The sequence below is a fragment of the Vitis vinifera genome, chromosome 19, assembly GCF_030704535.1.
Source record: "Vitis vinifera cultivar Pinot Noir 40024 chromosome 19, ASM3070453v1".
NCBI classification, from domain to species: domain Eukaryota; kingdom Viridiplantae; phylum Streptophyta; class Magnoliopsida; order Vitales; family Vitaceae; genus Vitis; species Vitis vinifera.
The window spans coordinates 9,538,683-9,554,424 of record NC_081823.1 but is presented as its reverse complement, the minus strand read 5'-3'; the positions used below and the strand labels follow the sequence as shown (position 1 = coordinate 9,554,424).

The 15,742-nt window shown below is 37.3% G+C and overlaps 1 protein-coding gene across 6 annotated transcripts; it reads left to right on the top strand.

The window, feature by feature from the left end:
- The first annotated feature begins 1,902 nt into the window (after positions 1–1,902).
- On the top strand, positions 1,903–15,566 carry LOC100254980 (probable amino acid permease 7). 6 transcript variants are annotated; one of them, XM_019217077.2, is made up of 9 exons: positions 4,304–6,034; positions 6,165–6,269; positions 6,402–6,508; positions 6,596–6,829; positions 6,955–7,048; positions 7,314–7,528; positions 7,719–7,852; positions 7,932–8,159; positions 8,486–9,095. In XM_019217077.2, exons 3-9 carry the CDS (start codon positions 6,439–6,441, stop codon positions 8,885–8,887), a joined length of 1,377 nt encoding a protein of 458 aa, XP_019072622.1. In that variant the 5' UTR covers positions 4,304–6,034; positions 6,165–6,269; positions 6,402–6,438; the 3' UTR covers positions 8,888–9,095. The 6 variants fall into 6 exon arrangements, with proteins under 6 accessions (XP_010644645.1, XP_059591070.1, XP_059591071.1 ...); XM_059735087.1 differs by adding exons at positions 11,572–11,808; positions 13,902–13,995; positions 14,104–14,318; positions 14,418–14,551; positions 14,644–15,566 and having other exon boundaries at positions 4,303–6,034; positions 6,402–11,431; XM_059735088.1 differs by adding exons at positions 11,572–11,808; positions 13,902–13,995; positions 14,104–14,318; ... (1 more) ...; positions 14,644–14,871; positions 14,963–15,566 and having other exon boundaries at positions 4,303–6,269; positions 6,402–11,431.
- Positions 15,567–15,742: the final 176 nt, after the last annotated feature.

Here is a 15,742-nt window from a genome sequence, read left to right as displayed (position 1 = left end):
ATAGGAAATTGATTGGCTCCAGAGTTCTGTCGCATTAAAGGATAAGGGAGACATAACCACAACTAAAACTGATGGTATATGATTGGATTTAGAACTTAATGAAATGACACTTTCTTCTTCTTCTTCTGGTAGTGATCTAGTTTCCTCGTCGCTATCTAAAAATGGCTGAGCAGTTTCCTTCACATTACTGGATGGTTGACTTGAATTTTTCAGTTTCAGACCCTTAACATTGAGTCCACATACCACATTAATATGTTTACTGTGGGACGCTCGCAGGTCTCATAGGCCCATCTGGATCATAACCTGAAAACATAAGGCCAAGTACCTTTGTCCATCTGTCCAAAGGGAAGTAGACGACACAAAACCAACTGGGGAAATGTGCCGCCTGATAAGCATTAATGGCAACAGACATTAAGTGCCTTGATCAACACAACAGTTATGGAGCTAAAGCGTCAGTCTTTAAGGATCAAAGCTTGACAGCCTTTATGAGCCAACAATCATTCACTTAAGGAAGATAACACACGATCAAGAGCAATTAAAGGCACCATTAAGACATCTGAGAAGCCATTACAATTGAGCAAGAATAAATAGCCACTCTTGAACCATAAGAGGGGGTATGCTGCCATTTTAAAAAAAAAAAACTCTTTTCTTGCTCCAGTTCTTTATCTCTTTAACTTAAGCTTCAAAGGGGCGTGCCCAGAAAACCCATCTGGATATTCCTGTGTGCAGGTCAAACTTTTCGTCTACGTTTCAAAGGCTAGCTAGAAAGTCCTCATTGGCCAAGCACCAACATACTGGATGTATGTTCTGTTGTGATAGTTGTATATACTCCATGTCACTTGGATTGAAAAGAATATCAGCTCTTTGTCTGTTTTCAGAAGTGTATATTGGTGGGGTTTCTAGAAGGGTTTTTGTCCAAGTGATCGTAATAACGAAGTTGTTAATCAGGAACTTTCGAGGCAAGAATGATTATAAGACAAAGAGAAGAACATAATTTGAAATGGTTGGAAGCAATTCAGAAAAGTTAAGCATATAACTATATAAATAAGAAGTGTGTGTTGTAGATTAACTCTAAGATAGTTATTATTCACAAAGTCCAATTCTTGGAGGCATAATATTAGACCTTTGTGAATATGGGAACTCTAGCTCTTTACGGTATAGAAGATTTTTCAAATGGTTTGTGTACAAGCTACAAACTCCTGATAAGCCCTTCAATCCCGTTGACAATATGGTAGCCTCCAAGAAAAAGCCAACCACCTGTTTTCGACCATAGTGATAGGGGGATGGATTTTCAAAATGGACAAATTGTCTAGCGGTGGCAACAAATAATACCAGTGACTCAGATGGCTTTTGCTCCTACCTACCCAAACTTAACCGAATTGCAGTTGCCTAATATTTAATTCTTGAATTTTCTCTTATCTTGCCTGTATTTCACCAAGTTCTTTGATTTTTTTCTTTATGTTTTTACTTGCTTCTTAAGGAACAATCAAATCTACAAGATGACAGGCATTGGACTTTATGGGCTTGCATATGAACAATGGCTTGAAGTCGGCCCCTAGGAAGAAAAAAGGAAAAGTAAGTTTACATGCTTGGTGGTCCAACGTATGAAAGTCTAAACGATGATGTCACCACTTGGTAATATATACCAATAACAAATGGTTTTCATTAGGTGTAACAAAAGTTTCAGAATTTCTTTTGCCTTCTTAGTTGTAATTTTTTTTTCCCTTTAATTGGTATATATTACCTATAAACCAAAGACCAGAAAAACTTAGTGGGCAAAATGATACGGTAACGGGGCAGGATAAGAGCGACCCAATTAGGGAAGGGCACGTTTTAACCATCCATTTTGTGATTTGATGGGCCTCCTCATTTTCATGTAACTATAAACTTGGCTGTGTTGCTTATGACATAAGGGACCTGTTTTTCTGTTAAAACCTCCTTTGAGAAGTTGGATCCAAAATTGCTAAATTTTTTGAAGGAGAGAGATATGGGAAGTGAAGGAGATGATCAACAGTCTCCATTACTGGGAAGCTACGCTTCATCTTTTGATCCAGAGGAGTCTTTCCAAAGAACAGGTAAACTTTGAGCTTGACTCTGCTCATGAAGTTGTTGTTTCCATTTCTTACTTTCTTCTTAGGGAAGGAAGCCATGTCTTCAGATTCTATTTAGTCTTCAGAAACTCTCTGAAAATGCAGGCAATGATTGTTGAGTCCAAAATATTGTCTCTGTCTTGAAATATAGGAAAATGAAATGATGGGTGGAAACCAAAATTTATGTTTGTAAAGTTGGATGTTGGGATTATGCTGGTAAAGAGAAGTGCAGGTGTTGAACAGGGGTTTCTCAGAAAAACCAGGTGTGCTGCACCACCTGGGTAGGAGGTTATTTTTAGAAGGTGCCTGGATAGTGGGTACACCACTATTAGAGGTTACAAATCAAGGTGGTATGTATTATCTAGGCAGGGGAGACTAGATAGCAGCAGTTGCAGTGAGATAGAGGAGGGAGGGTAGTGGGAAATGGGAATCCAAACCACAAATTTAGGCGGTATCATCTAGGCAGGGGCGTGATGGGGGGTCTGCAGTTGGGATACAAAATACTCACTTAGGAGGTAACATCTAAGTGGGAGAAAGATGGAGGCTCTGTCCAAATGGCAATCGCAATTAAGGGGGGATACAAACACCAAATGATGCCAACTCTCTTACAGTTGTGACTGCACTCTCTCTCTCTCTCTCTCTCTCTCTCTCTCTCTCTCTCTCTCTCTCTCTCTGTGTATGTATAGATCTTGTGTCTCTTTTGTCTTAGGCAGAACCCAAAAGATGATACAAACAGCAAGTTGGCCCCAACCCCATGATGCAAACTTGATTTTGTAATATCTCTGTGTTGCACCACAAGGAGGCTTTTCTGATTATGGAAAAAACTGTTACAGACTCCCTTACAATTTTCCAACTCTAGCCATAAATTTCTTCATTGACTTATATTCAGAAACTCATTGTGATTATGACTTAATTTATTAGAAATAAAATAAATGATCGGACCAACAATGAAAGTGTACTATATCATATTGGCTATATCTATATTAATTTAGGTTGAAATTTGATGTGAAGGGACCCAATGGACTGCAATGGCACACGTGATAACAGGAGTGATAGGGGCAGGGGTACTGTCTCTTGCATGGAGCGTGGCTCAGCTTGGGTGGATTGCAGGTCCACTGATGTTGATAGTATTTGCAGGGATCACCGTTCTTTCTACCTACCTTCTCTGTGACTGCTACAGATCACCTGATCCTGAACATGGCCCCACCAGAAATAGCTCTTACACCCAGGCTGTTAAATTCTATCTAGGTGAGCACCCACAGCTTTGGGCTCCTCCATAAAGACCACTTGCTACCCACAATGAGAATAGGCCCATTTTTATTTTCTACTTCAAACTAAATACATGCTAAGTTTGAAATTTCTTCGTATAAATAAATAAAAATTAAAAATTAAAAATTAAAATATTAACCCATTAACATGCAAGAAAATCAATACATCCTCTGTTTTTATTTTTTATACATAAGATTATTATTTTTAAAAAAAAATCATTTTCACATCCACTGTTGAAGCAAATAATCACTATACCCAATTGATTGCCCGTCCCCTCATTTGGTAACACTTTCTCCCTCCACAAGCCTTTCCTATGCGTCCCAAACTCTTCCCATTAATCAACCACTGCCTAACCTACATGGGTTGCTTTCAGTGAGAGGGTCCATGTTGATTAAAATTTTCTTCTGCTTTGAATAAATTTTGCCTCTATTCAATTAAATATACACTTCTGACCTCAAATCAATTAAACCCAATTAAAATCAAGCGTTATGTCAATCTATATGGTCCACTAAAAATATTTTTTAAATTTGATTGGCAGTAGACTTAAAATAAACCATCCGATCTTTCCCTTCCTTCACCAGAAACACCTATGGCTGGCCAGCAAGCAAACAAGAGTTTTGGCCTGGCACATGGGTGATGCTGATGCCAAATCTGCGAAAAGTTTAACGAAAAAGAGTGCTACATGTTTCAGGAGACAAGAACCAACGCTGGTGCGGACTCTTCGCCAATGAGAGCCTCTACGGAGTTGGAATCGCCTACAACATTACTGCTGCCTCCAGCGTCAGGTATATTCATCTCCAAACCCCACATCACTTCTCCATACTCCAAATAATGCTCCCCTACTGCAAGAGCTTTGTGTACGGTAGGAGAGTTTCCCTTTATTATTATTATTATTATTATTATTTGTTTATTTAGCCGTTAGTGATTAGTCGCGGTTGCAGTCAACCGTTACTCATTTTCGGTTTGTGGGCTGGGGCTGGAGAAAATCAACCACGTAGAAGACAAGCCAGGCCCAAATATGATAGGACATGGGCCTGGAACGGTCAATACTAAGCCCACTCTACCCACTCCATTCGGATATGGGAAAACGACAAATTGTAGGCCACGAGGCGAGTAATAGTAGTCGACTAGTCGTAGGCTGTGCAGAGAAAAGTCAAAAATGGACAATAGAGAGGATGGCCCATCTGGATGACTTGCTTTCATCGCCATCTTCCGAATCCAGGGAGTGATTCCGGGGACATGTAGAGGATAAGAAACGTCAAGGTATGTGATGGCACATGGGTGTGAGTTGTGTCATGGTGGGAACACTACTGTCACCGTAGTCAAAGTATGTGTAGGCACTTACTATTATTGGTTTCTTTCCATAGAGTTTTGACTACTGTTTTTCATCTTATCGAGTTCCTGCAGTCAACAAGGTAAGTCAAGCCTTGAATCTATTCTATATTGTTCCTGAATACATGGGCTACAAACAAATACTTTAGAACTGCTCTTAAAGAAAGATTGATGGAGGGTTGGTCTGAATTATCACTTGGGAGGTTAGCCACATGTTGGAGGACGAATAGTTGTTGATGTCTATATGAAAGCAAGACAACAGTATCCTCAATTGAAAGCTAGAAACTGACAAACAATATCTGCCTTTGTAAATGCATAGTTGCATTCTAAGTTTGTGAATCTCAAATGCTTCAGGAGAAGATAAACAATATTTGTGCCCACCTTTAGCTTCCCTTTTATTCATAAAGGTAATAGTAATATGATGATCTCATCATAAAGATATTTCATGAAGAAAAGCTTCTCAAAGGCAGAAATGTAAAAAGGGGGCATGGGCAAGTTGATAAGAGAGAAAACTGATGAGGGATGTTTTCTATTCAAATGATATTGTATGCTGGAAGAACTCATTAACCTATTTTAAGGTCCCTTTGTTTTTAAATAGAAAAAGTAAGGCCTTGAAGATGGTAATAACAGAGTTTTCAGAATGCTAAAGACAAAAGGGGAAAAAAATCAATGAAAGTCAGTTGCAAAGAAGCTAACCTTTGCAGTGATAGAATGGAAAAAATGAAACAAAAGTATCAATTAAGAGGAGGTTCTAACTTTAGGGAAAGAAGGAACCTCTTATGGTCCTTGGACATTGGAATGCTTGCAAATGTATCAGACAAAATTTTTGCATTTTTTCAAGTGGATTTCTTTGTCAGTGAAGGAGACTACTCACCAACCCACTAGGATCCAGTGGCATGCTTCTAGCTTTTCACAGAAAAGCAGAGGCAAGAAAACAATCTCAAAGAAAGGCGAAAGGATAAATCTCAAAGAAGAACATGATAATTGATCCTCCTATCATTTGGAGGAGGATCTTGTTGACTTGGCACCATATATTCTTGTGGACTCTAAGTGCAAAAAGCCTACTAAAGTTGGATCCATAGAACTTTGTCTTTAAAAAAGCCAAACTTGTGTAGATTCCCTTGAAAAGGCCTCAAAAAATCTCCTATGATGAAGAGAAATTACTTGTAAGGGTATGATGAGATTTTTTTTTTCTCCCCTTTCTCCATAAGTAATCAGTATCACAACTTAGTAATTGATGAAAAATAATTAAAACAATTTCTTTATAAAATTGTTTCCTTTAGTATATGTCAATCTTCAGGATTGGAATCAGAGTGGAAATAGCAGCCATCTTCTCAACGATGGTAAAGACTTTTAACCTTGTATTATCATTTTTGGTGGGTTCTTTTCATACTACTATGCCATTTAGTTGGTAAATGTCGTTTTACAAGTACTAAGTAAGTTTGTTGGTCAATGCTGCCTTACGCATTCAAGAGTCGGTAGAATTGGAACATTATAAAACTAAAGGAACCTATGCTTAGTTTCCCATGCTGATGGAGGAAGCTTACACTACACTGAGGATATAGTTCCACACATAAGGTGAGAGGGAAATTAAAGCTGGTGTTATCCTGCAGCTGGTGCAGGAATAGATTCAATTTCACTGAAGTATGTATAGCATAGTCTTTTTGTTTAATTATAATTGGTCTTAGGTTGTTCATATTGGATATACAGGTAGCAAACTTCATTGTTTACTCTGAATTGGATAAACATGGCAGTCCAGCACTCATTCGAACTGGCTAAAGGTCCCTGTGATGATGATGGGCGTCCGATGAGAACTGGTAAAGGCCTTCTAGGACTAGTTATTGGCTTATCGCTTGTAATTCAATATTGAATTTAGTGCCAATGGGCAAGGATTTATCAACCAGGAACTTTATGGAGTTGCATCGCTCACATAATTACTGCTGTTATCGGAGCTGGGGTTCTGTCTCTGGCATGGAGCACTGCACAGTTGGGATGGATAGCGGGGCCAATTTCCTTGTTTTGCTTTGCAGTAGTCACCTATGTTTCTGCATTCCTCCTCTCCGATTGTTACCGATCTCCTCATCCTGTTACTGGAACTCGGAACTACTGTTACATGGACGCTGTTAGAGTGAATCTTGGTAGTACAAAAAAACCAACCTTGTCTACTTCTTTTAGAATCTCTGTCTCATCCTCATTTTAGGCTTTGTTTCTAATAGATTTGTCTCCTTTATATGCCTCCTGATTCGGTTTAGTGGTAGTTCAGGCGGAAAAAGGCAATGGTTCTGTGGTTTGCTTCAATATGTGAACTTGTATGGGACTGGTACTGCTTATGTAATTACCACAGCAACCTGTATGAGGTATTTCCTTCAGTGAATGCTGGGATTTCTATATTTGTTTTTCAGCCCATGATTTGTAAATACTGTTACTTGGATCTCACCCTAATCAAGCACACTGAAGCATTATCCTGTATCGGAAGATCTAGATAACACACTTTTTTAGAAGGATCTTTAGAGGCTGCACTAGTATTGTGTGCATACACTACTACTTTTTCCCTTGTTGGTTTCTAGTTGATTTCATATTTGACACTGTCCCTATAATTTTTCTGTTCCTGGATTGATGCAGAGCAATTCAGAGATCAAACTGCTACCACAAGGAAGGGCATAATGCTTCATGTGCATATGGAGATACTTTCTATATGTTGCTATTTGGAGTTATTCAGATTGTAATGTCTCAGATACCAGATTTCCATAACATGGAATGGCTCTCAATTGTTGCTGCAATCATGTCCTTCTCCTACGCTTCCATTGGATTAGGACTTGGCTTTGCAAAAGTAGTAGGTAACATTGTCAATCAATTTGTTATTTTTGTGAAATTACATGATGCTACTGTCAAGAAAAAACTCAAACCTGTTGATGACTTGTATCAAGATCAGATAGATATTCCATTATTCATCACCCAAAGTTAATGAAAAGTATGGTTCATGGAGCTGGCCGACCAGACATCAGGTTCTTGTGCGTTTAATTGCAGAAAATGGGATGATTAAGGGCAGTATTGAAGGAATCTCAGCTTCTAATACAGCTGACAAAATATGGTTGGTCTTTCAAGCGCTTGGAGACATCGCCTTTGCCTATCCATACTCATTAATTCTTCTTGAAATACAGGTTTGTCTTTGGTTGACATCTAGAATATTTTTTAAAACAACATAAAATAACTTTGTATTATGAAATTGGTGGAATGAAGGATACTTTGAAGGCCCCTCCACCAGAAAACAAGACCATGAAGAAGGCCTCAATGTCTGCAATCCTTATTACCACTTTCTTCTACCTTTGCTGTGGATGCTTTGGATATGCAGCCTTCGGGGATGATACACCAGGAAATCTCTTGACAGGTTTTGGATTTTTCGAACCTTACTGGCTCATCGACTTTGCTAATGCTTGCATCATTCTTCATCTTGTGGGTGGTTATCAGGTACACTACTATTTTATGTCAAAACTAGTTGAACTTCAAAAATATGACTTAATCCCCTGTTTTCTTTATGGATGGAAATACTTACTCACATATTCCTATTCCCAAATATAGCTTCATTTTAGGTAATTCCACCAGAAAATTTTATGAACTTACAGATTAGAATTTTGCTTCCTTTTTCTAATAGGTATTGACCTTTCCACATTATTTAATATGTTATTTTTCTGTCTAGTGGTACTCTACATATTTCTCATTTGTTTCCACAATTCAGATTGGTAATTATTACAAGTCTTTTTTGTTGATACACCTTTTTTTTTTTCTTCTGTTAGGTGTATAGCCAGCCAGTGTTTGCATTTGTGGAAAGATGGGTTACCAGAAAGTTCCCAAACAGTGGATTTGTGAATAAATTCTACACCTTAAAACTCCCATTGCTGCCAGCTTTCCAGATGAATCTTCTCAGGATATGCTTTCGAACTACGTATGTTATATCTACAACTGGAATTGCGATGATTTTCCCTTACTTCAACCAGGTTTTGGGATTGTTGGGGGCACTTAACTTTTGGCCTTTGGCTATATATTTTCCAGTAGAAATGTACTTAGTGCAAAAGAAAATAGGGGCTTGGACAAGAACATGGATCATTCTTCGGACGTTTAGCCTTGTGTGCTTGCTTGTATCAATACTTACCCTAGTTGGGTCTGTTGAAGGAATAATAAGTGCCAAGGTAAGCTAGAAACTAGTTTATGCTAGTGGCTAATGATTTATGGGAAGTTCTGCTGTCCATAAAATGAAGGAAAAGCTTGAATACATAACCATTGGAAACAATGTCAATGTAGTATAGTATTTCATAGAATAGGAGCCTTCTATTTGACTGGGATCAGAAGGAGCCTACCATTGTAAAATTTCATATTGGAATACAAATGTATTGTATCATTTGTCTATGCTCTTCTTAACCCAGTTTACAGCTAGCAGAGCCTGTAATCTAGCATTATTAAAGACCTTTGTTAAGTTCAAAAATCAAAACTGTAAAATGGATTAAGACCGTCAAATTGAATAGGCTACTGAATTAAGCTATCACATTTAACCCAGCATCAAACTTGACCATTAGGAACAGTCCGTCTGTATGACGGATTAATATGAATAATTCTGCATCAAGGGTCACCATTTAGTTGATGGGCAAGATTGCCATCAACCAGTCCTCATTCTAATGTTCTTCTACTCTACCTTTATGAGTGATCTAGTAAATTTCTAGAATGTCTGAAGATACAAAATATATTTCAGTTGTTTCATCCCTATTTACCCTCCTTTGAAGCCAAATTTATTCAGCCTAAGATCATGAAACCAACACTGATAAACAGGTGGCTTTGAACTTCAACCAACCAAAACTGAGCCTCGTCATCGATCATCTCTAAAACAAATGATCACATCGTTGAAAAAGCATATAGCTCTTCTTTACGTGTTAGCAAAACAAACCATGTCATACATCACAATCTCATCACGTTTCTAACTTTGACCTACTAAACTTCACATTCATATGACTAATCAGAGTCCAAACTTAAACGGAACACCAACTTTAAAAATACATAAATGAGGGCTCCATCTTTATATTTCCTTATAAAAAATGTTATAGGGTTGCATGTTAACTCACTATTTCTATATGATTTTCTTGTCTGTTAGCAACACCACTTCTCTACCTTATCCTCTCCTCTACAATCCCCTCAAAAGTGATACAGGCCCTTCTAACCCTTCTCCATCCTTGTTCAATGTTAAAAGATAAAAATAACTCCTCCCCTAGTCATGATAACGTAAATTGTGAAAAACCAGCATCTAATGTTAGTTATAAAAGTCAAAAAGTAGGATGTGGGATTACTCTGTGTTCCTGGGAAATTATGAATTAGGCTTGAGCAAATCTATTTCCCTTAGTTGGAATTGGTATTCTGGACGCAAAATTATCAAGGACAAGGGAAAGATGTAACATCACTTTCATTTTCAATGGGCAGAATTTGGACGAAACCTCACTGCTGTTCTGTTTTGAAATGGATCAAAAATCTAATCATATTCATTACTCTGATGCTTCCTATGACCAACTTCAAGTTGAAGACTGATCAATTGGACCAAAAGGAGGATCCGGGTCAAATTAGACAAGGATGAGTCTGAACTTTCTGGTTCTACTTTTCTTCCTCTTGGACTATTCGGTTGGGTGGCAAGATGGTTAATAGGACACACAAACTCGTCTCTTTCCTAATTCATCCCTGTTTGGGGTCCAAAACCAGGCCCCATTACAAATTTTCAGTGACAAGTCATCTGATTTTGTTGATAAAGTCAAAGAACACTTGTACATTGTTTAACTTTCTAAGATCAACTATGCCATTATGCACCAACACTGCATTCATAATGGCTAGATAGGACTGCTTTTCTATCAAGGAAAAAAACTTGTTTTCTCCACTTAATGATTCCAATTAATCATTCAACCTACATAATGGCATGTCATAATTTTTTTTGCTTGAACTCTGTCATTATGTCTCATCAGAATGACTTTCTTGGAAGATACAGCAAGACATGGAACTCATCCTTCATTCAATTGTCAATTTTGATGTCTAGAATCCAATGTCTGCAACTTTGTACCTGTGAATCATCCCTTGTTTCCTTCGGACAGTGTGTGAGCCTAACAGTCAGGGTGTGTATCTGTCACATGAATACAAGGAGGCCATGGGGTAGTGGGATATGGGTTGATCTTTAGGTAAGAGGATTAGTCGACCTAACTATGGCTTGTATTATTGCATAGATCCTATATTATTACATAAAGGAAAATAGATGGTTGTTCTAAGTTCATATTATATTGGTGGATTCTCATGTCATGTTAACAATGACGAAACAAAACTTAAATTTTTTTTTATTAAATTTACTTTCTGCGTCAGAATTTGTCAACTAGTCTTTTTATTGATAGAACACAATTAAATAAAGCCCTAACCTAAGTAGTGGGTCTCAAAATAGCAAAGCCTGGCAAATGGTTTCAGAACTCTAGAAAGCAAAGAGGAAACTTGACATTTTGACAATAGTTTACTACCACTTTGGGCAGAGCTTACCACCCAAATTTCTCTCCTCTCTTCTCTCTTGAAATTTGTTTCTCTGGAGAGGCTGGGTTCTTCACAAAGCTGATCATCAGGGATGTCTCTGAAGGCAATGGAGGAAACAGCTGGAGATCATGAGACCCCATTACTGAACTCAACCTATGTTTCAGGTGTTCAACCAGTGGAATCTCCTACCAAGAGAACTGGTTGGTATATGTTCATTGCTTTTCCCCCTTTAGATGATATAATTCAACTTCCAAAAGGAATGATTGAAGACCCTGATTCTGTATACTTGTTTTTGAAGAAAGGGGCTTATAATGATTCTGAATTTGATTGAATTTTTAAGGGAGCCTGTGGACAGCAGTTGCCCATATCATAACTGGAGTGATAGGGTCTGGAGTCCTATCCCTTGCATGGTGTGTGGCTCAGCTGGGGTGGATTGCAGGTCCTGTGTCCATGCTGTTATTTGCATTTGTCACCCTTCTTTCTACCTTCCTCCTTTGCGATTCCTACAGATCTCCAGATCCAGAATGCGGCCCCGGCAGAAATCGCTCATACCTGGAAGCTGTTCACATCAACTTAGGTAACTGCATACTCCTGCTACTCCATTTCCCATTCTTGATTTCAGGGAAGCTCCATTTTAGTTTCTCTTTTGCCAATTTTCCTGTTTGATCACCCAACAACAATCCACTTTAGGCGAGTTAGTTTAAATGATGAAAATTAGGTTGGAAAGGACAGTAAGGTGGGTGCAAAGGGGGGATGAACGCACCCACCTTTCAGGGAAAAGGTCAAACCAAAAAGAAAGTGATACCTATTTCATCCTAAAACATTCGACCAGATCCCCCTAAAAACCGTACGTGCGGGTCTCCTAATAATCAGGAAGTATCAAACTTTTAATTTTACCCTGCAAAGTTTATTATATAGATTATTAAATAAAAGTAAAGCTACAAAACAACGAGACTCGGGTATAAAGCATTTAAATTTTATTTGCATACATGAAGTATTTCGATTGATTATGCATTTTCGATAATGAACATCTCTTATGACAATACCTTTCACAAATACTTGGCTGTGATTCTCCTTTAAGTGTTTCTAACTATGGCTGGTCTGAGATTAAAGACTAGTTGATGCTCATTTTTAATGTTCCATTGTTGGTTCACATGGGTTGTGTGGTTTCAACTTGTTAATTTCTAAAAGGGTGGGTTGCTGTAGTAGCAATTCAAACTTACAAAAATGGTAGTAGTTTCAAAGTTGTATGGTTTCTTCTCGTTTGACTGACTGAAATGTATGGTAGTGAAGATTCCACGTCCTTTGTTAGAAGGAAGTGACTGAGATAAGGTGATGCCAAACCCACCAGTCACTGCCAAAACGCCAAATCCAAGGACTTGCAGTTGTATACCTTGCACTTCACCATGTCATTTCCACATATCAACTCCACCTTAAAGCCTTTGATAAAATTTAAAAAGAAAAAAAAAATTATACAAAAAAAAAAAAAACCTATTTTTTTTTATATCTTGACCTTAATTATTTTTATATATAACTCTTATTTCTTTTTTTTTTCCCTATTTTTCATATATGTAGGCTATGTTTTATTCTAAAAAATGAGACGAAAAATGTAAAAAATAAAACTAAAAAATAAAAATATGGAAAGATAGAAAAAGTGAAAAAAAAAAATTAAAACTTAATAAATTATTTTTATTTGGTACTTTAAACTCATTTTACTTATTTTGACTAATTGATATAAAAATAAAATAATTTTAAATATATAAGTTTTTTAATAGTTTTAATTATTTTTTATTTCTCTAGTATTTTTTTTATAAGATAATGAGAAAGTTATTTTTTTTAACATTTTTTTTATTTTTTTAATATTTTTCGAGAACCAAAACATAACCATAAAAATATCCTCTATGCAATGAATATTTTATAGGATGTGCATATGAAACAGTGGGTTTTAAATAATTTCTTATGAAAGAAGAAAGGCCAACAAGAGCCAAGGAAGCAACACTGAACCAATAGATTGTTGGGCCCAAAGCCCAGTGGAGTAGTGATGTGTACAAAAAGAAAAACACCCACATACACACACAAAATGCAGCTGAGTCATGTTCTTAGTTTTATACCTTCTGATATTATATGGTATTTGGATACATTTTTTGGTGTTTTTAAAATTAAAAAATAATAAAAATTCTCCTGCCTTAAAAGGAGAATAATTTTTATAAATTATTTTAAAATACAAATATAAAATTTTTTTATTGATTTTGCTAGCATATTTAAAAAATATATATATAAGTTTAGTTCTTTTTTAAAAATATATATATTTTCTTTTCTTTTTTTTTTTAATTAAAATTTTTTCTTTGCTATTTTATATGAGTCCCATTGATTTTCAGTTATATATGTTAGAAGGAACAATTTATAAATGAAGCTAAAAAATCCTCAGCATCTTGAATCAAAATCACCCTGAATGTTATGAATGTTTAGTAATTCTCAGGAGTTCTCACCCATCTTGATTCTTGAGGATTTCTTCAGCACTGCCCAAAACAAAATTCCAGAGTATCTGGGTTTCTACAATGATCAATGTACATTGATGTTGATCATAGGATAATGGAGTCTATCATGAAATTCATTATTATGAAAATGAATGAGTGGGTATGGCAGTTTATGCTTGAGATGGCATTTCAGGAAGCAGGAGTGCATGGGTGTGTGCCCTGGTGGTGTATATAAGTTTATATGGGATTGGAATTGCCTATACTATTACGTCTGCTATCAGCATGAGGTATGTTCATTGTTCAAGGGGCTCCTGCCATTCCCAGTATGATTTCCCATCTTCTAAACAGTGAAGATTCTTGATGCTTTCTCCTTTTTCTCTGTCAAATGGATGCAGGGCAATTAACAAATCAAATTGTTATCACAGAGAAGGGCATGATGCTGCTTGTGCATATGGAGATAATTCTTTTATGCTAGTATTTGGAGCCATTCAAATTGTAACATCTCAAATACCCGATTTCCATAACATAGAATGGCTCTCAGTTGTGGCTGCAGTCATGTCATTCTGCTATTCTTTCATTGGATTGGGACTAGGCCTTGCCAAGACCATAGGTGAGGTTGCTGCTGTTGTTTGTTCTAGGCTTGTTGGCCTTGGAATACCACTTTCTGCGTGCTTAATCATTCAGCTTTTCTGGCTATGTTGTCATGCAGGAGATGGGAAAATCAAGGGAAGCATTGAAGGGATCTCGACTTCCACTGTAGCTGAAAAAGTATGGCTGATCTCCCAAGCCCTTGGAGACATTGCATTTGCCTATCCCTACTCCTTAATCAGCATTGAGATTCAGGTGCTACACAATTCAAATTCCCAACTTAAAACAGCATTTAATCTTTTAAGAAACTGAAACCAATGATGAAACTTGCAATTTAAAACATGAAGGACACTTTGAAGTCACCCCCACCAGAAAGTGAGACCATGAAGAAGGCATCAACTCTGGCAATAACTGTCACAACCCTCTTCTACCTCTTCTGTGGAGGCTTTGGATATGCAGCCTTTGGGGATGACACACCAGGAAACCTCTTGACAGGGTTCGGGTTCTACGAGCCATACTGGCTTGTTGACTTCGCAAATGCTTGTGTGGTGGCTCATTTGGTTGGAGGGTATCAGGTACTACTATCAAACAAGGCCTTGTTCATTCTTCTAATCACCAAAACAACAGCCTGTACAAGCTGTAAATGCTTGTTTTTGTTGTTTTCAGATATACACCCAACCACTATTCGGAATGGTGGACAGATGGTCTGCCCAGAAGTTCCCCAACAGTGGATTTGTAAACAACGATTACGTCTTCAAACTGCCATTGTTGCCAGCATTCAGAGTGAACTTGTTCAGACTCTGTTTCAGAACAGCTTATGTTGGAACAACAACTGGAATAGCCATGATCTTCCCATACTTCAACCAGGTTTTGGGGGTGATAGGAGCCATGAACTTTTGGCCCTTGGCTATATATTTTCCAGTGGAAATGTACTTTGTGCAGAGGAAAATTGGAGTCTGGACAAGAATGTGGCTTCTTCTTCAAATATTTAGCTTTGTTTGCTTGGTTGTCACCGTTTTTGCATTCGTTGGATCAGTGGAAGGACTTATAACTGCAAAACTAAGCTAAAAAACACCTAGAACAATTTTTTCTATACATGAAAAATGATCAATAAGGCTGGCCGCTGTTGATTTGTCACTGCATAGGCCCTTGATACACAATACAAATTGGGGTGGTTTCTCTAAGTTTTAATGGAGGAGCCTTCTGTTAGTTGGGATTATTGTAATTAACCCCTGGTTTGAAATAAAAATGAACAAGAATTCTTGATTAATCCTTGTCATTTTTATTTTTTTTTTGGTAATCTGTTTTCTTTCTTTATTCCCTGTTTGCTGCATGGTTAAAATATTTTAGCTTTTGCAAGTGCCATGAGAAGTTGGTATTGGTTTAAAAGAATTCATTAAGATTTTTAGCTCAAGTTTGAGTGATGATGCTTCCGCATTCGTTTCT

Excerpts from the sequence above, each read along its gene's own strand:
- LOC100254980 (XM_059735087.1), top strand. The coding sequence starts at position 11,323 with ATGTCTCTGAAGGCAATGGAGGAAACAGCTGGAGATCATGAGACCCCA. Across the intron at positions 13,996-14,103 it reads ACGTCTGCTATCAGCATGAG|GGCAATTAACAAATCAAATT; the intron begins GTATGTTCATTG and ends AAATGGATGCAG. Across the intron at positions 14,552-14,643 it reads TAATCAGCATTGAGATTCAG|GACACTTTGAAGTCACCCCC; the intron begins GTGCTACACAAT and ends TAAAACATGAAG.